The following is a 25,213-nucleotide window of genomic DNA, read 5'->3' as shown; positions in this document are numbered from 1 at the left end:
TTGAATGTGATTAATAGTGATGAAAAAGGTCAATATTGGGTGAAAGGAGGAAGGAGTATTTGATTGGGGCGAAACTGTAATGCGAATAATGAAAGTAGTTTTATAATGAACCAGTGGGAGTTAATAATGGTTAGACCTTTCAAAGTCTATGTTGTCCTGACTGTATAGAAAGTATCCTCGCGTGCTGACAACTTTTTATTTGATATTATTTAACGATATTTCATACATGAGTAGATCATGGTGAGATGATTAATGCCATGGTATATTCTGCCAAACCGCATTTCGAACGATATTTAGGATTCAATGGCATGTCGTTCCTATCAGCTTCATGTCAACAACTGCAAGGTTTTAGTGAAGCCCAAAAATGATATCGTATCTTGAGAAACGTTAAAGTGGATTCCAGAGTTATCCAAAGTACCTATGATAGATCAATTACTACTGTCTGAGTGAAATTCTTTTGGTTGGCTCTGTTATTGAGTTATGTGGTAGTTATGGTTTGTTGAGGCTATCACCATACCCTATCTCGGTCCACAGACACTCAACACTGCACAAACCACTTCTATACCTATTGTATTGTGATTTCATAGACACTACTAGCGTACACATATCTCCTTAGTGAAATTATAACTCTGTACTTTATTGATTAGACATAAAAATCCATTTTCGGATTCAACTGCATGTTTTGCACTCCACCTGCCTATGATGGAATATTAATGACATTTAAAATGCTGCTGATACGCCGGACAAGAGACGGGAATAATAAGAGTAGCATCAAGATTTTCATGGCGCATCACGTCACTGGTTCTAAGTCACGGGGAGCTCGGAGGCCTAAATTTTAGTGGCGGAAGTCGGAGAGAATGAGGCCTGGGCGATGGGCCGAGACTCTGTGTCGCGTGCCTCTTGAATTTTGCAGCGTCCAGCGACGGGGAGTTTAGGGGTGATTGATCCGTTAGACTCTACCTGTTGAGATCATGACAACACAACAATTAGCTACAGAAGATCATGACAGTAAACACTCGATTCGATCCCCGCACTTGTACAGAATATCAAGAGGTATGAGTTGATCACCGTCAGTACGTAATAACAAGCTAAAAAGGACCCTTGTTCTGGATGTCGGGGAGGTCGGGGAGTTGTCTAAACCCTCGATGGAGCCGATCATCAGCAACGCCAATGAATGTAGCCGCCGACCGACGGCCGAACTGTCACGAGTGTCAAGTATCCGCTGTACTGTATTGTAGTGGAGGGTTTTTGCAACACTAAAAATCTATCAAGACCCTTTATCTGGGGTGCATTATAGAGAGTCACAGAGACTTACATAGGCACTAACTGCTGCGTTATCATCTCATTGAATCCTTACATCATCTCTACACAATCGTCGCATTCATCACGTGTTCCAATCACCTCGCCGATGGTCCGATACCCGTACTACTAAAAATCTCCACTCGACATCAATCTAAACCTCCGACAACAAACTACCGACAACCGCTCAAAATGGCCACCCCGGTGCCCGTCTTAGACCAACTCGCAAGGTCAAGCCCAGCCAAAATGCCTGAGTCAAGGGGGGGAAAGCGACCGGCCTAAAGATAGACGAACCCAAAATTTGACCTGACCACTTCTCCTCTGCTGAACCTGAACGAACCTCCTCATCAATGACGACGGTCTCTCTACCTTAATTTGACCTCATACTTTGCTTGTTTTTGTTCTTCTCCCTCCGGAGACAAGACGAGACAATGACAAGAACAAAGTCTTCCACCCCCACCAGCAACGGCAACGGCAACGGCAACACCTGCGCGACCGGGTCGTCGGCCACCCCAACTGTGACGCGCCGACAGGCTTCTGCAAGACCTGGAAAAGCGAGATCCCTCGCCTGTCGACAATGTCGCGATCGTAAAATCCGTTGCGATGGTGCCCGTCCTGTTTGCGATTCATGTTCTAGACGAGGTCTTTGTGCGGAGCAGTGTGTGTATCCCGAAATTGAGCACGAAGGGTCTATCGCTTCGTCGCGCAGGTGAGCAACATACGAATTCCACCATGTAGATAGAAATTGACTTTTGATAGTTATATTCGCGCTCTTCAAAAACGAGTACAAGAGCTCGAAGAAAAAGAAAGGCAATTGGTAAGTCTTTTTAAACCAAGTACCTTGCTCATACCATCACTCGTCATGGCCAATTTACTTACACCTCACAGGAGCTTGTCGCTCATGGCCGCGATGCATTCGCCGCGAATACGCCTGCTCATGATGAATGGAGAAAACACTCTACATCTCCCAGTGTAGTTTCGGAGCGTATGACACGTCCCCCGAGACCTGTTGATCATGCTCTTCCACCAATTCATGTCGATTCTGGGTATCCTCTTCCCAGCATCCCTGCCAGAGCCGGCTCCCTACCCATGGTTCATGAGCCTGCAAGCTGTTACTCTCGCCAGCATCATCCCATGGGTGCAAGTCCACCCTTGACCGACGATCTCGAAGATGCCGCTCCTGTCAAGCCCTCTTCATTCGGTTCTTATTCCTCCAACGTCAAGGCTGCTTTGATGCTCCAGAAGATCACCCTCCCTCCAGCAGACCTTATGGACGAGCTATTAGCCGAGTACTTCAACATTGACTGGATCACAATGCCTATTGTCCACCGTCCATCGTTCTATCAACGGTACCATCGCCTCATTGCTGTCGCCAACTCTCGTTATCGGCGCGACATTCCCCTCGAAGAAGCAACCGAACTCGCCGCTACGTACTCGCTACTTTTCGGAATGCTTGCCATCGGCCAACTAGCCAAATCGACGGTCACCGAATCTGCCGAGTCTCACCTCGCCCATGCATACGAATTCCACCAACAGGCCAAGACGCTCCTGCTTGTCGACCTTTTGTCCGTAGCCTCTCTTCCTGTAGTGCAGGCGTTAGTTGTTCACACTCGGTTCTTGCGACGGGCGGGTGCACCCCAGGAGAGTTGGGTTTTGACTGGGATGGCTTATCGTCTTGCAGAGGGTCTTATGCTTCATGTCGAACTGCCAGGAAAAGCGCAGGCTGAGCGCGAGGAGCGAAGTAGAACATGGTGTGCTTGTGCTCTACTTGTTAGAATGCAAAACTCTTCTGAGAGTCAAAGACCATCATTTGGCACACTGCCCGAAGAAATTGACGACGAACATCTTGAGTTTTATGCAAATAACATCAACAGGAGCCAGCCTTGCGACATACCCTCAAAAATATCGTTTTTCAACCAAACACTGAAACTCTCCGACAACATTCTGCAACCTATTCACGATGCCTACTTCAGCCAGAAAACAAGCTGTAAAGAAACAACCCCAGACATTTTATCTACTGCACTCAAGCTTGACTGCGAGTTGGAAGAATGGCATGCTGCTCTACCCGAGCATTTGTGTGTCAAGTTTCCCTGCACACAGCCCGAAGCAATCTTTCGCCGCCAGGCTACTCTGCTACGCATGAGGTATGAGATACTTCAACGACCCATGCATAACTCGATAACTAACAAGAATAGGTATCTCGAAATCAAGGCCCTGATTCCCCGAGCGGCAATCATGAAGCTCATCAGCAGCAACGCAACACAGCCAGCGTCTTTGATGGCTAAATCAATGCTTGCGGGATTGTTCGAGTCCTGCTACGCTGCAAGTGTGGAACTTGAGGATATCATGGCACGCGAAAAGAGGTTGATCACTTTTGACGGACCTCCTGAGAGTCAATCTGCCATTGGTAAGTCTTCAATAATGTAATTGAGGCACTCTTACTAACTATAGATTAGCTCTGAGCATAGTCGGCATGACTTTCATTATCTTAGTTCAACACCCTCTCTTCAGAGACGTCATCACCAACCCTGTCCTCATAACCGACGAAGCAAGACGTTGCCTCGCCACAGCAAAGCAATACACAAGCAAAAAAAATTCATTGTCTGAGCGTTTCGTGCATTCTCTCGAGTCGGCCTTGCAGCCTGTATCGCGATGCACTTCTCCGCGTGGCGTGCTGGACCCGGCACTGGATCCCAAGACTGGGCCCATGTTTGCGAACCTCACAGAGGCCTCTGGGGCTGTGGAGATGGCACTTCTCGAGGCCTGTTATATGAAGAGGAAGGATCTCATTTCTGCATGCGGATTGCCTGTTACAGAAGTCGTTTCTTTGTGGTAGTTTGATACCCATGATACCCTTTATAGTATGGAAAGGGAAGGGATGGAAAAGTACTGGCGTTTGTTTAAGCGAGATACCCATGCATGAAGTCAATTGAATACAATTTCTGTCACATTCAGCATAATTTGTCTGCCAAGTGTATAAACTCATCTGCCTTTCGGCATTGTGATCGACATGGGTAGGTCGACCGGGTGGCCGAGGCGTAGTATGTTGGTCCATCTGCAGGAGGCCGACCTGAGACAAGCTGAGGCAAGGGTTCTGGGAATAGGATGTGATCTGCAAAGCATGTAGAATGAATCCCAGGCTAGTTTATTCATTTGGATTGAATCAAATCAATATACTCTTCCTCTTCATTCATGTTCATCACGATAATACAACAAATCCTCAACTTGGCCGTTTCTCGTCTTTTTTAGAGACTGGTAAAAGACAATATGGAAAACCAGAATGTAAATAATAGGTGTATCCATCGGGATGGTCCCTGGTAATGTGAAAAGGCAGTGTAGCAATCGTGAAGCGCATTGATGAATTGATGGGTGGCTTCGTACAGCTGCTAGGCAATGCAACCAACCAACATTCCCTCTCATCCCATTGACGACAATTCACTGCCCTCAAACTGCAGCAAGCCGAAGCTCGCAGTGATTTGGTGTATAAATTAAGTCTCCTCCTCTGTCTGTTCACTTTCATCTTCATCATCTTATCAACAACACCTTCTCCATCTCTTAGCATCAACCTTCCCTTCCGAGCAACAATAGGGATACATCAAGCGGTAGACATCATAACTATCTTCTTGATCTGTCACAATGACTACTACATCAAAGACAGTCAAGTCTGAGCAGGGCCTCGGCAATCGAGCCCTGCTTGACAAGATGGACAAGCTTCGAGAGCTTGGTATCTCGAACATGGTCCCGCTTCCTCAGGTATGTCCTGGCGAGTCCAAATATTCGGCAAATCATGTCTTGTATTAATATTAACGCTACTCTAGATGGTCGTAGTGGGTGACCAGAGTGCTGGAAAGTCTAGTGTTCTCGAATCTCTCACTGGCTTTCACTTCCCGCGCTCAGTAACACTCTGCACTCGTCACGCGACCGAAATCATTTGTCGACGAGAAGAGACTCAGAGTATCGTCGTATCCATTCATGCTGCCGATGCAGACTCCGATCAAGCTCGTTCTTTTCATCGAACGGCCACTAATCTCGACGCCGAGGAGTTCGCCCAGATTTTCCAAGATGTATGTCGAATCCCCCTCGTCTACCCACTTTAAACATGGTGCTAACTCATCGTAGGCAGCCAAGGTCATGGGCATCAAGTCAGATTCTGGAGATGATTCCACCGGCTCTGCGTTCAGTCGCGATGTCCTTCGCGTTGAAATCAGTGGCCCCAACGAGGACCATTTGACTGTCATCGATGTCCCTGGCATGTTCGAGTACGTCACTCCTGGAGTGACTAAAGAGGATATTGAGCTTGTCAAGGGCATGGTACAGAAATACATTAAGGAGTCTCGAACTATCATCCTTGCTGTCGTCCCTTGCAACGGCGATATCGCCAATCAAAAGATTCTCACATACGCCAAGGAAGTCGATCCCGAAGGCAAGCGCACCTTGGGTGTCCTGACCAAGCCTGACCTGGTCACCGAGAATGCTAATAAGGAGGTTGTGCTCAACCTTGTTCGTGGTGGGCGCCGTGATCTCGAGCTCGGGTACTGCATCGTCAAGAACAGAAGTGCGGATGACAGTTCCTCCAGCCCTGAAGAACGTACTCGCTCAGAGAAAGAGTTCTTCTCCGAATCCCCATGGACGAGAATCTCTTCTGATCGATGCGGTATTCCAGCCCTCAAGATCCGGGTCCAACAGCTTCTAATGGACCGCACAAAGAGCGAGTTTCCCAAGGTCCGTTCCGAGCTTGATTCTAAGCGCAAAGAGTGCGAGGCTCTCCTCAAATCAATGGGCCAGTCACGAGGTACCGAAGCAGAGCAGCGTGTCTATATCGGCAACATCGCTGCCCGGTTTGCACAGATCACAAACTACGGCCTTGACGCTTATTACACGAGGCACAGGATCTTTGAGAATGAGGAGCTCAAGCTTATTACTCGCATCCGTGAGATCAACGAGGGCTTTGGAAAGGTTCTCTTCGAAAAGGGACATACGCGAAACTTCTCTGAGTCTGACAAAGGGAAAGGTCAAGGTAAAGTGGAAAAGCCAGATCAAGACAGTGATGGCTTTGATGAACTCGATGCGGAATCCTATGATGTCAGTAGAGAGGATCTGTATGGGGAGACGACATTCGAGATTCCTTTGCTTGGCCAAGACGACTTGATGGATGACATTCTTTACGAGCCGTATTATTGCGACGAGCCTCTGGATGAAGACATACTGACCCACATTGAGAAACAGTACTTGACCTCGCGAGGCTACGAGATTGGAACTGTAAGTTGATTAATCAACCAAATAGCATACTCCAAAACTAACCCCTTGCAGTTCAGCGGCGAAATGATCCCCGTCACGTTCAAGGAACAATCAAAGAAATGGCGTCCCCTGACCCAAGCACACGTCTCCAACGCCATTCTCATTGTCCACCACTTCATCCGAACGGTTCTAGACTCGTGCTGTCCTGATCCTCTGATCCGCGGTCAACTCTGGGAGTTCCTTCTCGAAGATCTCCAAAAGCGCTACCGTCGTGCCATCGACCATGTCGAGTTTTTGCTCGAGGTCGAATTCGAGGGTAAAAGCATGACGTACGACCCAAACTTCAACGACGCTCTTAGTCGCCTCAAGTTTTCCCACGTCAAAGGCCTTGGAAAGGACGTCGAGAAAACCATGAACTGCTGGTCATTTAACGAATCTACCACCATAGGAAGTGTAGCTGCAGCAGCCCGTAAACTCATTGAACAGAAGCTCGACGCAGAGACCACCCTCAATACAACCCGTCGGGATATTCACAATGTTCTTCAAACCTTCTACAACAACGCCCGCATTCGCTTTGTGGATGTTGTTTGCCAGCAAGTTATCGATCACTTCCTCCTTCATGCCTCAAATGGTCCTCTTGCAGTATTTTCTGAGAGGGTTGCTCTTCAAATGACTCCTGAGCAACTTGAAGCCATCGCTGGCGAGGACATGCTCAGCAAAGACCGCCGCGATAAGCTGACTCGCGACATTGCTAACCTGAAGGAGGCTCTAAAGGTTCTCCGTGGTTAACACTGATGTTTAGATAGGGCTTCTCTAGGATACACTCAGGGTCGAGTTCTTTTGTTCATAAAAAGATGATAGACATATTGGTTCAGATTTGAACTAGATTAAGTCATAAACCAGAAGGCATGTAGACAATAGAGACGATGTATAAATCCTTCCTCGACCTGTGACTTGATATCTGTAATGACCAAACCACAAGCTTGACAAACATTTAATAATCTGAGAACCAAAGTCACTGACGATTATCTTGAACGTAAATGTTGTGGAGATTCTTCATTCGTTATTCATTCGTACAATTTGCAGTCATCTACCTGCAAGTCTCCGTTGCCGACATAAATTCGACATTTGCTAAATCAAACATCTAAGGTATCATAGTCTAAATTTCATTATTCCACCAACGCCTGTGATATGCCAATCATTCACCAGTTTTGTTCATCCAAAACATCATTTTGTAAGGAGGCTACCAACATCCTGTAGCTGAACCGAGTTCAACAACGGAGGTGGCCCTCCTCGGTCTATCCGTCCCCAGCCAGCTCCCCAACTTGGAGGCGGTGGCGGAGGAGGACTGGTTGTTGTAGCAGCAGGTGGTCCTGCCGGGAAGATATCGTCATCCGCCGTGCCCGAGCTTCGGGTGCTCAAGGCGATGTCTGTACCACTGCTCGACTTGGCCTTGCGATGTCTCCTCCAGAGACGCGTTTTCCGGAGTCGAGACGTTTCGGCCATGAGCTCCGGCGACGTCATGATGCCAACACGATCGCTCTTTCGAAACTGGCTCGCTCTGGACCTAGGATATGAGAATCCTGCAGGCTGACCACCATGGAAAGGATTCCATGCCCTGAGTTTAGGTGATCCGAGACTTATGCTTCCATTACATCCCGAGTTATAGCTCGTCCGGGGCTCCCCAGACAGCTCCTCCAAGGTCATGCCCTTGGTTTCGGGAATCAACAAAGAGGTAAAAGTACCGAATAACATGAAAAGAGCAAAGAGTTGGAGCAACCGATGCATATTTGGTGTGCATTCAGCATCTTTGCAATTCTCTGAGGCTCCTTGACGAACCATAGGGATGCTAATAGCTTGGGCAACGATAGCACCAATCTTGCCCATAGCGGCACTGATTCCGTGTCCAGTGGAGCGATATCGGGTCGGGAAGCATTCGCCAGGAACGATGAACGTGGTTGTGTTTGGGCCAGCGTTGAAAAGAAACTGCCCGACGATGTACAGTGCAAGTAGGCCCCCTTGGGTTAGGTTGTTGTATGTAAAACCAAGAACGCAGAAGAGAATTGTGAGTAGAAGGAAACCAATGACTTGCAGTGGCTTGCGTCCTATTGTGTCGACTGTGAGAATAGCCATCCAGTAGCCAGGGAGCGAGCCGGCACAAGTCAAGATGATCATTCCCACTGCTTGGTTTTGAAGTTTTTCGAAAAGATTGTTGCCAGCACCGTAACCGACTGCGTGGAGGATAAAGGTATTGTTGAGTCCTAGACCATAAAAAGCCAGATCCTTCAGAAAGATTAGATAAAGCAATAACGAGTCTGCTGTCAAGACTTACCAGGAAGAACCACGAAAGGGTTGTGCCAAGGAGCATTTTCAAGTTGGTCCATTGGCGGAAGAAGGCAATAAGATCAGACCATGATGCGCGAGGCACATTAAGGCCACGCGTAGATGAGCGCTTGGATCGAACCTGATGAACCACATCGAATGACCCTTTGGACTTGCTCGCTACGTATGCTTTGATGTCGGCATCGGCTTTTTCGACGTCGAGCTCAACGTCGAATGTGTATCGAGGCGTTTCTGGAATAGTAATTCGGTAGTAGAGGGCGGCACAAGCAGGAATGGCGCCGACCCCAACGATAATTCGCCATGCTCGGTCGGCAGCTAATCGACATTCGAAACCGCATAGGCTTTCATCGGCAACGCCGACAAAAGCATTCTTGAACGCAACGGTAGTGATCAGGGCAACGATAGCAGCCGCAAGTTGTCCAAGTCCTTGCATAGAAAAGACAGCAGCAACCATAGCACCACGCCACCTTGTGGGTGCGAACCTGTTGTCTAAGTCAGCTCAGTTCAACAAAAGTCGGTATTGAAAGTTTGGCAGACGCTGAACCAGCCACAAATTTAGAGAATCCAACTTACTCAGATGTAATAACACTGGATAGTGGATAATCACCGCCGATGCCGATTCCCTAGGTTCTGTCAATTTATGTTATCAAATGCGAGTCCAGAGAGCTTACCATGATGATGCGCCAGAAGATCAGGAGGCCGGTTGACCCCATAGCAGGGCTAGAAGAAATGAGAGCACAGCAGAGTGTGGCCATGATAATGATGGCTAATTCAACACCATACATACGTCGTCGGCCAAAACCACTGATACAATGTTAGTATACGGTTGTGTAGTCCAAGGGTGAAGTGTTGATGATAGGAGTACTAACTCTGCTAGCCATCCAAATACTATCATGCCCACCACAATTCCAGCACTGGTGGATGCTTTGAAAGCTTGGTTAACTCGGTCAGGGAGGTAACCATCATTGCCGCTAAACCCATTCTGAGGGTTTGGATCTCCCCAGAAGACGACTCCAAGAAGTATTGTGATGAGGTTAATAGCAAAGATATCATATGAATCCAGGAAGAAACCAACACCTGCCACTAAAACAGCACGGATATCTGGAGATCATCAGTAAGAATAAATACAATAGGCAATGTCTCGACTCAGCGTCATTACATACGGTATGCGCCAAAAGGAACCTTATCAATCTCAGACAAGGCAAGACGGCGGCGAAGATTTGGGTCGGGGATGTGAGAGAAATCGTTGAAAAAGTTGTGAAAAGCATTGTTGCCGCCCCAAGTTCGATCCTGATGAGAGCCGGAGGCAGGCTCGGGGAGCATGTCGTCGTAGTCTGGCATTTTGAAGTTTATGGTAAAGGAATATCGGGAGCGATGATATCTGTTATCGACGACATGGGTTGTTCGATATGAGGATACTTGGGGGTGAGTTTTGCGATACTGATCTCCACCTCTTCGGGCGCTGTTGCGTTGAGATCAGGAATGCATAGGAACCAAGTTTCGTTGTCGGTGATGGTTTGATTAATTCATCCAACTCTTTTTCAGAATGTTCAATTCTGATATTTTGAACCCAGTCAATAAATGATCTTCTTTCCCTTCAAATCGTAATTCGCTGAAATCCGGGCTGTGTCCAATTGATCCAGTCCGCAGATGAGAGTGTTTTGAGACGGTCGGCTCCAATATCGATACCAAAACAGGTTTCCTTCTATTACAAGATCCCAATTTCAATCGGCGACAGTTTACCAAAAGCAATAGAGCGTCGATGTATTGTTCAAGTACGATAACGATACCATGGGTCGGAGTTTCGGCGTCGCTGGCCGTCGGGGTGCGGGTTCGCGAGGGTCGATGGATGCGACGAGTGTTGGAGTTTACGATAGGTCAAGTGTTGGAGCGAGGGTGGAATGGAACGAAACTGCAGATACAAGGAAAAGAATATTATGTTTTTAATAACAGTAATAATACGTAGGTATGGATGAGAAATGGAGAAGTTTGAGAGGATTCTTGACAGGCCCGGGCAGTTGGGATTAGATAGGTACGGCCGGATATAGCGTGCGAGCCGTGCCTGCCAGGTTGGTACTTTTACGTATGGGGGATGGGATGGGATGGACGAACGTACCGTGCCTGCTCCTGCTCCTGCTGTCTGTAACGAGATGGGTGGTGATTTTGAGGCAGGTGCAGTAGTGGAGACGCATCTGCGCACGCCTTCCATAATGGAATCTCCGACCAGGCCACTTACCAGTCAGAGCTCAGTATTCTTCCAGTCACCCACCTCTGGAAGCCGAGGAAGAAGCAAGATGGAAAGTCCACCGCACACCCACTCGAACCTCCCCGGGCCAGTCAGCGTTGAGGGTTCACCAGACCACTGACATGAATGGAACACCAGGTTGCCCATGCTTTTAAAAAATCCACCAGGCCCGCCTTGTCCAAAGCAGGTCATTCTGCTAAAAACCGACCACCTCCTTCATCTAGAATAGCATGAACGTACGCTCGGTGCTTTGCAAAGCGAGATAGGCTAGCCACGACCGTGTTTTGTTCGGCAGCCCAGCTTACGGCCGGAAAGACGAAGGGAAAAGGACTGTCCGAACAAATACACCCATGCAATCCCTTGTCATCCACTACCCTCCTCTCGACCAATTGGATCCCATCGGACTCCAGTGGCCAAACTCGCCCTGGTGGAGAGAGAAGTTGACCTAACGCCCGCGTCTTACACACTGAAAGGGCTGCCCCCCACTTGCAGACCAGGGTCGTCTCGCTATCTGTACATTCTGTCTCTGGCTGGGCTGAGGTGTTGAGGATGCAAACAGAGCTTATTTGAATAAGAGGCGTTGCGAGGTCTGCAGATTCAGGAGCAACCAATTTCTCCTGCCATCTAGGGAATATCTCGCCGTTGGTTCGCTCGAACCGCCTTGGCTCAGGATCCAATTTGACGTCGTGTTACAGAAATTAAACCTGTCTGATGTGATGCACACTCAGACAAACCCCCTTGGCCCCTGTTTTCCAGAACAAATCCTTGCCGCCTCAGGCACCCACGAGTTTGCTTCTGTCATGGGAAGTCTTCCAGAAACAATAGAGTCGTTCCATGGCTCCATCACACCCACATTATGCCGCATCGAGCATTCATTCCATCTCGCCGTGGTCGCTTGGTCGCAGATCTCGCCGACCGGGAGCTTTCAGGATTTTACCGGCGTTTCTTTCGCCTTGGATCGACAAGCATAATGCCCGAACTTTTATATATCCATCCTCATATTGCATCGCATCGAAGCAGCATATCGATGACGAAGGATTGAAAAAGATCGACAGCAACCTCTATGTAAACCAGGCTGCATTGCACAACATTCTTTGTTGACTTTCCCCTCTTTCTCGCCAACACGTGCTTACACCATCTGCCAGTCTGAGTTATCTGACAACACGATGGAGGCAGGAAAAAGCACCGAGACGGGCGTACTTTTTGATTGTACGTAAAAAGTGCATGCTGTACAAACAGCCCAGTCAGACACTGGATTGGTGGTTTCTCCAACACCCAAGAGGTTGCTATAGACGGTTTCCAGCAAATGGCAAGCTCTATCCCGGTTTGCTCTAGCATGATTGGGTCGTGCGCGGCTATTCGCATTGAGCAACATTGAAGAATCCCGTCAAGTGTGACTCTTGCCTATCCATTACTCACACGAGTGAAACGGCCGGTCTCCTCTTCTTGATTCATGGTGGCCAAGAGAAAACAAGATCAATCAATGTCAGACCCATCCGGCACGTTGTCCAACAGCTCCACCATGTTCGAAAATGCTTCTAGCCGCATTCCGAAGTTTGCCACAACATGGATCCAGAGGACAAAGATTTGATGGTGAAAGAAAACATGACCTCAATGTTAGGGATGCAGGAAATAGCTGGACAAGGAGTCTTTCGCATTGTTGAGAAAGTGCCCAATGCTAATCTGTCATGAGCACTGACAACTGTTTAGGTTTCTGACATCGCCTGACAAAGGCAGTAGCTCGCCTGATGTTAACAAAAAGGTTACGTATTACGGGTCTGTGTTTGGTTTTTACTGACCGTGCTTCTGTTCCTGAGTACGCGATATATTTTGCTAATCTTGTTAATCTGCCATGTCTAGCGGGCAACAGAAAAGCTGGCGTCTAAGCTTTAGGCGCAGAAATAAACAATCCAAGACTGCCATCTAAACAGCATAACCTGACTTGTTAATTTCGTCTCTTATACCTTGACGCCTACCACTTGAACCTGTTACCTAAAACATAGCTCTAGTCATTCACTAGGGATCCTCTATCTTTTCAGCTCCATTTCTTGACTTATCGTGTTTTTCCCTCAATCCCATGCCGCTGTTATTCTCGGTGAAGAAATGCATTCCGGCAGTACTGACCGAGCCAAGACGGGCCAAGAGCGGTCGCCGACGGATATGGGTTTCCTCTTGTCTCATCAGTTTCCCAGTCTCTCGCCTCATTTTAGTCGTCTTTTCAACTTTTCAGCTGATTATCTTCGTTCCGCCCATTTCGACCAGGGGCTGTGGCCACAGTTAGTGCAACCGACCAATCGGTTATCCACGTGTGTTGCTCGTGAACATGATCCTCCACCGGCTTTGCAAATTTCTCATCTTGTGCCATATTGTACCTTAAAAGATTTGCTCATTCCGTGCCTCTTGAAACTGTTGCTGGGGGTCCTGTAAGTTGAGGAACTCGTAAGCCAGTGGGCCAGTGGGTTATCAGTCATTTACACGTCAAAGAAACATCCTGGGTGCGAGTATAGCCGAGCCTTACTTGTCTCTGTAAGTTCCCAGCAGAGGATAAGAAGTGAACTTGGTCCTGGTTTGATGATTGGTGAAGTTACGGTATTTCCTCGTATGCTGTGGTGAGTTGCCAAACTCGGCTTTTGAAGCTTTCACCAAGGTGCATAACATTCCAACATATTACATAGCTATTCGGAAGGAAACAATCCGACCCGTTTCTGACCTTTGGATCCAATGTGTACTCTGTATTTCAACTTGATTTAGTATTCTTCGCCGATGCTTGACCTTGTGTTGTTTATGTTGTATGATCAAGTAATGTCTCACTTTCTAGCTTGGTTCAAGGCAACCACCATCCTATTCTGCCAGACAGACAAGTCACATAGTGTCCTGATACGTACCTCTACAGCTTTACAAAATCATTACACCCCCGAACGATTAGAGGCAAGGTTATTTGTGGCGGATAGAACGACGTCTCAACAGCCGCAGCCTAATCGTCAACTTGCAGCAACTTGGTTACACAACGCCTCCGAAAACAACGTACGAGAGCGCGAATAAGCGAATCCCATCTCTAATTGGTTTCTTTTCGCATGTCTCTACTGTTTTCATCTATCTGCATTCCATGCAAGTCACTTCTGCAACTGCCTCATGTTTTAGTCTGCCGCTACCACCACAGTCTTTATCCCCAGCGTGAGATGTCTCGCAGTGGCTTGATTCATGAATGTGACAAATACAGGTATCGGCAGTTAAGATTCCTATGTTTATGGAAGGCAGCTTGTGTCATTAAACAAGAGTTGGTGTCGTGTGGCTTGAAGATGGCAACATGGTTTGCCGGGAATAACGATGGATGAACAAGCATCTGTGCAGCCCTATTCTACACAAGAACTAAGAGCGACATCCATGGTGTGTTGAGGAATGTCTAGTGAGTTCTTGTAAGTAATACTACCCAGCGGCCAAAGCACTGCGTGCCCGGCTGTCACATGAAGGGCATGGTATCAGAATTTGTAACAGGGTAGTATGATCAGTTCAACACAACCAAGGAACTTTATGCATAGTGTATGCATGATTATAAATCGGTAAAGCAAAACCTACCCAGAAGTTGGAACAAATGAGAGTTATCAGGATCAGCACTCACTGTCGCAACATTTGTGGCCAGTCACGTCCTCGTGGAAGAATGTTAGTATTCTACATAAGGCAGGATTATCAGATCTCGGTCAATAACTGTGCAGGTCGTGGAAGCACCTAAACTCGTGGAAGCTCAGTATAACTGACTCGTTTCCCGCTCATCACATGCGGTTCAACTTTGTCTCGCACCATTCATGCACCTTTATGCGTTTTTGGTATTTGCTGATGCAGTGCATTGCAGTGTTTATTGCGTATCGAGATCGCGAAGAACAATAGCACGAGCCATGACACTCGCATAGCTCAAAGAATGACTACATTGATAAGTTCTCCATATCGTCATTATTCAATTGTCTAACTCTTTTTCTAGTTCAATGTAGCGTCTTGGCCTCGTTCTAAATGGTCTACCAGGCAGTGATGTCCTCGACTTCAGCTTCACCAAACGTGCTCGACTTGGTAATCTGCCCAACACTAGCTTCCTCAGGTACAGCGCCGTCCTTAGACATAATGTCTGGCAGCACTTCCTTGAAAAATGATAGAACATAGTTGTTGACTTGCTCGAACTGCAGTAAGAACGCATCGTGACCCTCGGGGCTCTCGATTCGCTCAAGGCGTGCGTTGGGGACATGCTGCGCGATCTCCTCTTGTTCTGCAAATGTAAAGAGGCCATCACTTTCAATTCCCAAAACGAGTGTGGGCTGCTGAATCATAGCCAATGCATCTGCAATGGTATCTGCCCGGTTGCGCGACACGTCATGTGTGTCCAACTTACGAGTCATGGCAATGTAACAGTTGCTGTCGAATCGCGTAACAAATTTACGGCCCTGGTACCGCAGATACGATTGGGCAGAGAAGTAGTGCGATTGTGGCATATCCCCTCCGGTAAGACTACCGTTGCTAGGACCATGAAATTGAGGGTCAGCAACATCAGGCTCTGCAGGTGTCTGAGGCGCTGAGGCGGCATCGGCTGCACTGCTCTGGGATATGGAGGTGCGCTTGACAACATGGCCGTCGTTGTGGATTTGAAAGTGCGCCTCTGATGGAGTTGAGGGGCGTGGTCGGCCGCCAATGGTTTGGACCTTGGACGGGTCGGGGATGTTGCGTCCAAACCGCGACTCAAATGAGTTGCGGCTTCGATATGTAAGGAGAGCAGACATGCGGGCCGCACCCAGGCCAGTGGAGGGTGGATCATCGAAAGAGTAGTATCCATCGTCATACTTGGGGTCGGCGTAGATGCTCTGTCGCTGGGCTTCACCCCAGCTGATGCCCCAAGCACTGTGCCTGCTTGAAGTAGCAATTGGGACGACACAGCGGATGTAGTCCTTTCCAAAGTACGCCCACTCAAGCACAAACATGCCGCCAAGAGAACCTCCTACAACAGCGGCTAGCTGCTTGACACCTAGGTCATCCAGGATAAGCTTGTGGAGGCTATCAAAAGTTAGTATAAGTGTGTTTTCGTATTTCTATCCTTGCAGAAATAGGACCACTCCTAGGGCGCAGAACTTACTTGACATCGTCGCGAATGGTTGTGAGAGGAAACTCAGGTCCATATCGGCCCTTGCTGGGGTCGTTGTCCTTTGCTGTCACTGGGCTCGCAGTACCGTACGGACTGCCCAGACTGTTCATGCAGACGATGAAGAATCTCGAGGTGTCGAAAGCCCGACCAGGACCACCAAGAAGAGGACCCCACCAATCGCTCACATCCGCACTTCCAGTGAGAGCATGACAAATGACCATGGCATTGTTGCCTTCCTCATTGAGCTTGCCGCGAGTTGTGTAAGCGACTGGGAGGTTGTAAAGAGTAACTCCAGACTCGAGAGTAAATTCAGGAACAATCGCTAGCTGCTGCTCAGGGATGAGAGCAGCGAACGGGTTCTCGGGCTGTGATTGCGTTCTTTCTTGCAGGTATTCAGCAACCATTCTTTTACAGTGATACATGGGGGAACCATTGTGATAAACCGTGATGTATAGGATCACAGTATAGGGTGCTGTGATATGAAGTGTCAAGGCATAGGGAAATACTGACCATAGTGCTTACGGGAGTCGCCGTTTGTAGTGTTGATTTCTGACATGGTGGCAGTTGGCATGACTATAATTGTCTTTGTCTTCTGATAGTAGTTGTGAGAGGTTATACCGATATATCGGACCGGGGTCGCTCTCAGATTAACTGGTTTCGATATTGAAGCCGTTTAACACCCAAAGTTGATCGAATTGGCGAGAATTTAGGTCCAATGAATAGACAGGTCCTAATCAAATGTATTTATTGACTTGATTCGCCTAGAAAAGTGTTTGACTCAGAATCCAAGAAGAAAAGACTGCTCCTAGGTATGGCGTAATTCTGCTTGGTCTCCATGGCTGCCGTGACTCAGCCAATTACGATGCTGTTCTAACTACAACAGGTAGCCGGCAACGGAGAACCAGACGATCACGTGCACTGAATGAGCTTCTCCGGAAATAACCCGTGAATAACCTAAGCATGAACTGCGCTCAAATGAATAAACCTTTGGTCAATCGTAAAGCAAAATAAATTCACGACTAACTCGCTGTAAATATCCTCCCTTTGATTAATACTTCGTCAAGGGAGCAATCATCTCTGGATTTTATGAGTTGACTTATCATTCGTCCCTTCTACGGAATTTGAGGCCTGATAAACCGGTACGTATCTTTTTCTACATCAGGTGGCCTGTGCGGCGACGTGCCTGCCACCTAAACCTACCGCGCGTTGGCAGCCTCGTTTCCCCAGTAAGGGAAGGCTGCCATCGACGACTGGTTACCAACCGTGACATCTAATTCCAGCTATTGGAGCTTCCTTTGTTCTTTCATCTCCAACCCCATCGCGACTGGGCTCCCCACTTGCAAAACGAATCGCAAAAGTCGCTACTTGTATATTTCGGCGCCATTTCTCGCGCGCTCTGCACCCTGTGGCTTCTTTCTTTCAAGTCATTCCCTTGTCAGCTTTGTCGCGACCATCGCTTTCCCCACCCGAACTCCTTGTCGTCAAAAGTCAGTCTTTCTCATCCGCGCCGTCCGCCTACGCAACAATCAAAGCCACATATTCCATTACTTCGAACCAGCCAACTCATTTTTTCTTGCAGACTTTGAAACTTACGACATTCCCCAATAGCGCAACATACGCCGCTATCTAATGAGATAATCATCGCATTCAGTTCCGGCTTCATTCTCGCGAGCTATGCCTCCGAAACGCAAGAGGAACGATCGCCAATCGGTCGAAGCTGGTCGATCTTCTCCCCATCGACCTGGAGAAACTTCACTCGGGCAGCACGATCGCGACGACAACATGCCACGTAACCGCGGCAGAGGACCTCGAGGTCCAGGTCGACGCGACTCATCGCAAGGCCATGGCCGAGCACACCAGAATCATCAACCTAATCCTACACCACCGCAACGACGACCTGGCTCTTCTCACGCACCACCACCGCCGCCCCCTCCGCCAGCGATCAAGAAACCGACTTACGTACCACCGCCCCTATTGAGACCACCCTCTCCGGTCCGTTCTAACTATCGCTATAATAATCTTACGGACGAGAAGATTAGCGCTTGGGCCGAGGGCGGTCGGGACGAGATGATTCAGCACGGAAAACAATCGCGAGACGATGTTGACATCACTGAGCTTTCGAGTTTGTTTCAGGAATTCGTTCACTCAGTTGTCGAGGCTCGCTTATCACCAGCTGATGCAGGTACCTGCGTCAAGGAAATCCTCGGTGACGAAACGACGGAGATTATTAAGGATTCATACGCGTTCGCTCCCCACACTCTATTTCTTGACTCTCTATCCATCGTTATGGATAATGAGCCCGTTATTTACCGGCCAACCCTCCGGGAGTTTGTTCTGACAGCTGGCATATCTTCAAATTTGATGCGCCAAGTGCTCGACCATGAAGTCTTGCAGCAGCTGGGGCTTATTAGAGATAATTTCGTCAAACTGGGTATCAAGCAGGCGACGAATCTTCTCTATCGACAAGCCAACTACAACTTGCTTCGCGAGGAAACCGAAGGATACTCCAAGCTTATCACAGAATTATTCACAACTAGCAGTGTGGCGCCTCCCCCTCCAGAAATGGCCGAACAAACCTTTGAACGAATCAAGGCATTGATAGGTACTTTTGATCTCGACGTCGGAAGAGTTTTGGATGTGACTCTTGACGTTGCAGCTGCTGTACTGATAAAACAGTTCAAGTTCTTTGTCAAGTTTCTCCGGGTCAGCTCTTGGTGGCCACGCTCTCACCTCAAGTTCAGCGCTGCAGTTTATGTCGGCGGCTTGCCTTTGTGGGCCACCCCAGAGTACTCACAGTGGACAACAACAGAAGAGGATGAGAAGCTTTTGGAGGAGAAGAAACGGGTTCGTGATGTTGCATTCTGGAGTCGAGCTCGAGAAGTGCATATCGCGGCATTCTTTGAGTTGGGCGGCCGACAAGTGGCAGATTCCGACTCTCAGCAACTAACCATTACCAACGGGTCCCCAGGCGAAGACGCTGCGGCCGATATCGAGCGACAGTGGGTTCAGGAAACCAAGACACTACCACCTCCGGGCAACCGTACGGCCGCGCAGCTGCTTGGTTTCAAGCTGCGTTTCTACAACTCAGACGCCAGAGATGAATCAGACGTCCTTCCTGCGAACCTGCTCTATCTGGCAGCCCTTCTCATCAAGATCGGCTTTATTTCCCTGACCGACCTCTACCCCCATCTCTCACCAGCCGACGAAGATATGGAAATGGTCCGCGAGAAAGAGATGAAGAAGATTGAAGAAGCAGAACGAACCGCCAAAGGTGGACCGATGAACGCTCTTCTCATGGCTGGTGTTTTGCCCCAGGGCGACGACGATAATCCAAACGGGTCAAATCTACCTCGACGGGAGCTTCCCAAGAAAACCGAAGCTGACGCTAAAGAAGCTGCAGCAGAGGGGGCAGACAGCAAACCAAAGTTGCCTGAACCCTTGGAACAAAAGGTGGCGTTGCTCACCCAGTTGTTGACTATTGGCGCCATTCCCGAATCGTTGTTTATTCTCGGCCGCTTCCCCTGGATACCCGAGGTCTTTCCTGAAGTGCTGGAAAGAATTCATCGCGTTCTTCACTATTCTGTCGACAAAGTCTTCCACGACAGCCGACCTATTGTGGTAGGCGAACCTGGATGTCCGACCAAGCTCGTCCCCGATTTTGACCAAACTGGGCTTCCCAAGGGTAACGTCCGTCTTAGTAGATTGACAACCCGGAAATCACTGAGATGGCCATTCCCGGACAAGATTGATACCAACGAATCGCAGAATTATCGATATTATTGGGATGAATGGGCGGACAATATTCCCGTCTGCCAAACCGTGGACGACATCTTCACCCTGTGCGGAACGCTGCTCAACATTTCCGGTGTCAACATTGGCAAGGATGAGGTGCTATTGACCAAGTTGGCCAGAATTGGAGCCAAGAGTCTTGGAGAGGACAGGTCCGAGCACAACCTCAGTCGATGGCACGACCTCCTCCGACGGCTTTTGTTGCCAGCGTTGAGTCATACCAAGGCCAATGCTTCTGCCGTTAATGCGATCTGGGAACTCATGAGGCACTACCCCATGACTACCCGCTATTCCATGTATGCTGAGTGGTTCGAGGGTCAAATCTCTCGACTGCCTGCTATGAAGGCAGCTTTTGCAAAGGCAACATCAGAGACTCGAGGCACCATGAAGCGAGTTTCTCTTACCAACCTCAGCGAAATGGCCAAGCAACTCGCCAAGACCAGCTACTCGTCTCCTGGTATCGTGTTCCGAGTTGCTTTCGAACAACTGGAATCCTACCCAAACCTGATCGATGCTTTTGTGGAGTGCGCAAAGTACTTTACAGACCTGTCTTATGATGTGCTTGTGTGGTCCCTGATGAGCTCTCTCGGAAAGTCCAGGAGTCGTACTCAAGCCGAGCACGCCCTCACTACCAGTAAATGGTTACAAGCCTTGTCAAGATTCTCCGGTAGAGTCTTCCGACGATACACCGTATTGAACGCCACGCCAGTTCTTCAATATGTCAACGACCAGCTGATCAAGGGCAACTCTACTGACCTTATCATTCTCAAGGAGCTCATCACTTCCATGGGTGGAATTGTGGATTCAGTTGATTTCACAGACCATCAAATCATGTCAATGGCTGGAGGTGAATACTTGCGACGGCATACTCTGATCCGCGGTCAAGATAAGCGATTTGACAACATCAAAAGCTCAAAGCGTCTTATCCAGGCTTTGACCGACTCCAAACTTGCTGCCCAGCTTCTCATCAGCCTAGCACAGTACCGACAAGCAGCACTCTTCCAGGTGCCAGAGGATGAAGCTCACATCAAGTACCTTTCCTCGATGATTGATGACTCTCACCGTATTTTGATCCAATATCTGGACCTACTCTGGAGCAACATGGAACCGGCCAGCTTCGATAGTCTTGTCCCTTCCATTCCCGAACTCATTAATTCATACGGTCTGGATGTCGGCCTCGCATTCATGATAGGTCGGGCAAGTCTTGCCCACCGCATGTTCCCTTGGAAGCAAAAGAAGGTTGAAGAGACCAAAGAAAAGTCTCAAATTGCGCAGTCTACGGACAAGGAAGGGGACGTCACCATGTCCGACACGCCCGTTACAAATGGCGGCAATGACACACCCGGTCAAGAAACACCACAGGCCGACGACCAGGTGGGTTCCCAGGATGCAACAGCACGGAACCCCTCGACTAACCCGCCACAGACACAAAAATCTGAAGACAGTTCTCTCATCAAATCAGCACTGCAGCCTCTGGTGGAAAGCATTCAAGATGCTGCCCGTCCTGAGACTTGGCAGAAGATTACCCCAGATCTCTATGTGACCTTCTGGGCTCTTCAGCTAGGCGATCTCTACTGTCCCGATAGGATTTACAGACAAGAGAAAGACCGTCTCAGAGCCGAGGACCTTGCCATCTCACGAGATCGCAGCGACATGTCAAGACGAGGACAAGAACGCAAAGTGGAAAAACGAAAGGAGCTTATGCAGCTTCAGATCGGTCTTTCCGAAGAATGCGGCGAACACCTCCTGCGACAGGCAAAGTGGAAATATTTCCTGAGCAAGCAGTTTCAGTCTTCATTCCCAGAGCCTCGAGCTAAACCAGACAGCATTTCCGACACGTTGCTTGAACAGTGCTTCCTCCCTCGCCTGCTTCTATCCAAAGCTGATGCCGAGTACACATACAAATTCATCAAAGCGCTTCATGAAGGCAATGCTCCAGGCTTCCAGTTGATGTCCCTCTACGACCGACTATTCAATGCCAACCGCTTGAGGTCTCTCATTTTCACATCAACTGTTATGGAGGCCGAATATCTTGGTCGTTTCTTGAGGTTGATTCTGGAAGACTTGTCACGTTGGCACAAGAACGCAACTGTCCCCAATGAGAAGGACAAGTCCAAGGATCAGCCCAGGCTCGGTGCATATGACAAGGAAGGCAAGGGATCGAGCGATCAGCCTCGTCTTGGGTTTGCTTTGACTTTCGACGACAACGGAAAGCCCTTGACATTTGTAGAGCACGAACAGTTCCGGGATATGCTATTCCGCTGGCACAAGAACCTCAACAGTGCCCTTCGTTCCTGCTTGGAAGGCGCGGAGTGGATGCACATCCGAAACGCCATCACAGTTCTCAAGGCGGTCCTTGACTTCTTCCCCGCGATCGACTTTATGGCATCCAAATTCTCTTCGCTCCTTCAGACTATCACCAAACAAGAGTCTACTGCAAAACCGACACCGGACAGTGAGATTGGTGGACGTGTCGACCTTTCAGTCGCCGCACAAGGTGCAATGTCAGAACTTCAAAGGAGGAAATCCAAATGGGTCATGGTGCAGGCTTTCCGCCCTGGTGGTGTAAGTGTCCCGAAGCTGCATTCCTTGACAAGACTAATACTTAATAGGCCGGGCCTGCCCAGAACGAATCAGAAAAGGCGTCTCTACGTGCGACTGCGCCTGAGTTCAAGCCTGGCTCCGCAAAGTAAGTATTCATCCCCTTGAATTCTTTCCGAGTCTAACATGAGCAGGCCGTTCAGAGGAAAACAAAACACAACCGAAGAGGAAGATGGGGAGGTTAAGGATTCCAAGGAATCCAAGCCCTCTGGATCTGATTCGTCAAAGCCCACAGGCCCTGCGAAGGACTTGCTACCCGCTAAGCCAGGGTCGTCCCGAGAATCCAACTCGGCCAAACGTGACCAAACACCTTCAGGACCTCGCGCCGCAAACACAAGTTCAGGAGCGGGATCATCCGGGAAGCATGATTCTCGGCCTAATACGTTGCCTGAACGCCCGCCTCATACCCTCCCCAGCCGACCTGATGTGCCTATCCCTGCTCACTATCCTTCTGATCGATTCAGCCAATCTAGGAGCCATGAGCGTCGTGATGGTAAGGAGCCTCGAGACGCACGCTCCAGAGATTCGCGCGAGCCTAGAGAAACTCGTGACACACGGGATCAGCGAGACTCGCGAAATTTCGACCCTGCTCGTCCAGAGCGTCCTCGCGAGTTTCCTGACCGACGATCACAGGAGCACGGTAGAGAGCCATCTCGATCTGATGGAGGACGTCGCAGCGAGCATGAGCGAGAACGGCCCCGAGACACTAAGAGCAGTAGAGGCCACGATCATGGCCGTTTGAATGACACACCAGCCTCGGCTCCCACTGCACCTGCCGCTGCTGAGGCACCTGAACCCCATATAAACCCAGAGAGAGCTGCTCTGTTTGCTCAAGACAGCAAGCAAAGTCGTGCGCCTGACTCTGAGCGAGGCAGAGGCCGTAAGACAGCACCTGCCGAGCCACTGGACACGATCAACCCGGAGAGAGCGGCGTTGATGGGCAATAGGGACAGCACACCATCGCGTGCCCCCCGGAATGAGACACGAGAACACAATCCTCGTGCTCAGTCACCTCGACGAAGTGGTCGCGAAGAACGACTTGACCGCAACTATCCTGTGGAACATCGACCCTCCGGCCGAGATCCTCGAGAGCGTTCACCGTTGCCAGGTAACTACCGTGGAGACAGGCCAATGGACCGCGAGAATGAACGCCCTTCTGCACCCAAGGGGCGTGACGCTTCTGGTTTCCATGGCGCTCCGGCACGTGCCCCTGAACCTGATCACAAGCCCTCCCACCAAGACGACTCATACGGACGTCTCAACGCTATTCAACCCGTAGCCGATATTCCATATGGCCCCAAGGCTCGTGGACGAGGTTCAACCAGAGGTCACAGTGGGCCACAAGCTCTGCCAGGTCGATTTGCTGGTCCCGATGCTGAACGACCGCCCACCCCAGATCGGCCTCCTCCTACGGGGCCATCATCAGGAAGAGGGAGAAGAGGCTATGAGCAGAATGCTGGTCCAGTTACTCCTGCTGGCACACTTGGGGGTCCCGGGGGCAGGCTTCGAAATGCTGGCCCCGGCCAAAACATGCAGTCTCCTGCGTCGGTCAATGCAACCCCTACAGGTGTTCATCCTGAACGTCTTGCTCAGATTGGTGGTGGTGGTAATTCGCTACCTCCCCCTCCCCCTGCAGGGCAACCACCTCATGGGCCCAGCAATAGCCACGGGCATGGCCGACAGTCCATGGGTGGAACAAACACTCCCGACCGTCCCAGTTCTGGCCCACGACAAACACCTGGAGGCTACACTGGGTCTCCAGCCAGTGAACCCAATGTGCCAACCGGGCCGGCTTCCAGCGAACGTCGCAGTGGCGGTCGAAGGCAGCTGGCTGGCATCAACAGCACCTTGCAACAAGCCCAGGCCAACATGCCTGATACAGCCCGAAGCAGCAGCGGAAGGAGGGGTCAGGCACGCCAACCCCTTGGCGGCGGTTCAGATGCTCAGGTCTTGACTGGAGGTTCACCCGCCACCACGCCAGCACAGGAACGTTCAGATCCAGTCAGGAACGAATCTTCAAGTCGAGCGCCTGCCAATGGAGATGAAGGCTCAAGCCGCGGTGAACATGAACGAGGCCGACGCGACCGCGACAGTCGATCAAACAGATCTTCGCGTCGAGGAAGCCGTGACCGCGACCGCGAGCGAAGTCAAGGTCGAGACAAGGAACATCGCGAACACCGTGACCGTCGCTCAGGGGCTGGAGAGAGTGGTAGGGAAGAGCGCGAATCCAGACGCTCCAACCGAGAACCTGGTGGCGCTCCACGCGAGCCAATGGGGCCTCCTCCTACTGGAAGAGACCTTGTACAAGGCCGTGATGGCCGACACAGAGGTGATAGTCAAAGCGGCCGCAGTGGTGAAGACTGGGCGAGCAACGGTAGAGGAGGACGAGGGCAACGCGAAGGAGGTTTACGACCAGACGATCGTCGCGACGGGCGAGAGGACCCCCGTGGACGAAAGAGGAGGAGCGAAGGAGATTCAGGGTCGCAGAATGATCGCGAGAAACGGGCCCGACGATAAAGATAATTTGAATGAAAGTCGGTACAGCATGTTTTGAGTACGAAAGAACGAAAAAGAAA

The 25,213-nt window shown here is 49.7% G+C and overlaps 8 protein-coding genes across 8 annotated transcripts; 6 read left to right on the top strand and 2 right to left on the bottom strand.

Annotated features, from left to right (window-relative positions):
- Positions 1 to 2,433: 2,433 nt before the first annotated feature.
- On the top strand, positions 2,434 to 3,026 carry FGSG_05661 (uncharacterized protein; the record flags this gene model as incomplete). The annotated part of the gene is made up of 2 exons (XM_011325926.1): positions 2,434 to 2,894; positions 2,981 to 3,026. The coding sequence occupies 2 exons, from the start codon at positions 2,434 to 2,436 to the stop codon at positions 3,024 to 3,026; spliced, it is 507 nt and encodes a 168-aa protein (XP_011324228.1).
- Positions 3,027 to 4,638: 1,612 nt separating this feature from the next.
- Positions 4,639 to 7,457, top strand: FGSG_05660 (uncharacterized protein). Its single transcript, XM_011325925.1, has 4 exons — positions 4,639 to 5,052; positions 5,118 to 5,363; positions 5,419 to 6,558; positions 6,610 to 7,457. The coding sequence occupies exons 1-4, from the start codon at positions 4,936 to 4,938 to the stop codon at positions 7,324 to 7,326; spliced, it is 2,220 nt and encodes a 739-aa protein (XP_011324227.1). The 5' UTR covers positions 4,639 to 4,935; the 3' UTR covers positions 7,327 to 7,457.
- Positions 7,458 to 7,558: 101 nt separating this feature from the next.
- Positions 7,559 to 10,469, bottom strand: FGSG_05659 (uncharacterized protein). The gene is made up of 6 exons (XM_011325924.1): positions 10,044 to 10,469; positions 9,750 to 9,981; positions 9,552 to 9,684; positions 9,454 to 9,503; positions 8,870 to 9,362; positions 7,559 to 8,820 (listed from the first exon to the last, which is right to left on the bottom strand). The coding sequence occupies exons 1-6, from the start codon at positions 10,219 to 10,221 to the stop codon at positions 7,765 to 7,767; spliced, it is 2,142 nt and encodes a 713-aa protein (XP_011324226.1). The 5' UTR covers positions 10,222 to 10,469; the 3' UTR covers positions 7,559 to 7,764.
- Positions 10,470 to 13,228: 2,759 nt separating this feature from the next.
- On the top strand, positions 13,229 to 14,167 carry FGSG_12777 (uncharacterized protein; the record flags this gene model as incomplete). The annotated part of the gene is made up of 4 exons (XM_011325923.1): positions 13,229 to 13,548; positions 13,574 to 13,651; positions 13,710 to 13,734; positions 13,877 to 14,167. 4 exons carry the CDS (start codon positions 13,229 to 13,231, stop codon positions 14,165 to 14,167), a joined length of 714 nt encoding a protein of 237 aa, XP_011324225.1.
- A 968-nt stretch (positions 14,168 to 15,135) lies between these two features.
- Positions 15,136 to 16,803, bottom strand: FGSG_05658 (homoserine O-acetyltransferase; the record flags this gene model as incomplete). The annotated part of the gene is made up of 4 exons (XM_011325922.1): positions 15,136 to 16,159; positions 16,239 to 16,625; positions 16,668 to 16,719; positions 16,758 to 16,803. The coding sequence occupies 4 exons, from the start codon at positions 16,801 to 16,803 to the stop codon at positions 15,136 to 15,138; spliced, it is 1,509 nt and encodes a 502-aa protein (XP_011324224.1).
- Positions 16,804 to 18,090: 1,287 nt separating this feature from the next.
- On the top strand, positions 18,091 to 23,379 carry FGSG_12776 (uncharacterized protein; the record flags this gene model as incomplete). The annotated part of the gene is made up of 6 exons (XM_011325921.1): positions 18,091 to 18,206; positions 18,287 to 19,865; positions 20,013 to 21,410; positions 21,462 to 22,601; positions 22,649 to 22,725; positions 22,866 to 23,379. 6 exons carry the CDS (start codon positions 18,091 to 18,093, stop codon positions 23,377 to 23,379), a joined length of 4,824 nt encoding a protein of 1,607 aa, XP_011324223.1.
- A 447-nt stretch (positions 23,380 to 23,826) lies between these two features.
- On the top strand, positions 23,827 to 23,916 carry FGSG_12775 (uncharacterized protein; the record flags this gene model as incomplete). The annotated part of the gene is made up of 1 exon (XM_011325920.1): positions 23,827 to 23,916. The coding sequence occupies one exon, from the start codon at positions 23,827 to 23,829 to the stop codon at positions 23,914 to 23,916; it is 90 nt and encodes a 29-aa protein (XP_011324222.1).
- A 756-nt stretch (positions 23,917 to 24,672) lies between these two features.
- Positions 24,673 to 25,191, top strand: FGSG_12774 (uncharacterized protein; the record flags this gene model as incomplete). The annotated part of the gene is made up of 1 exon (XM_011325919.1): positions 24,673 to 25,191. The coding sequence occupies one exon, from the start codon at positions 24,673 to 24,675 to the stop codon at positions 25,189 to 25,191; it is 519 nt and encodes a 172-aa protein (XP_011324221.1).
- Between the last annotated feature and the right edge of the window lie 22 nt (positions 25,192 to 25,213).

This window comes from Fusarium graminearum, chromosome 3 (assembly GCF_000240135.3).
Source record: "Fusarium graminearum PH-1 chromosome 3, whole genome shotgun sequence".
Taxonomy (NCBI): domain Eukaryota; kingdom Fungi; phylum Ascomycota; class Sordariomycetes; order Hypocreales; family Nectriaceae; genus Fusarium; species Fusarium graminearum.
Note: the sequence above shows the minus strand (reverse complement) of the source record. Positions and strands in the feature narration are given on the sequence as shown.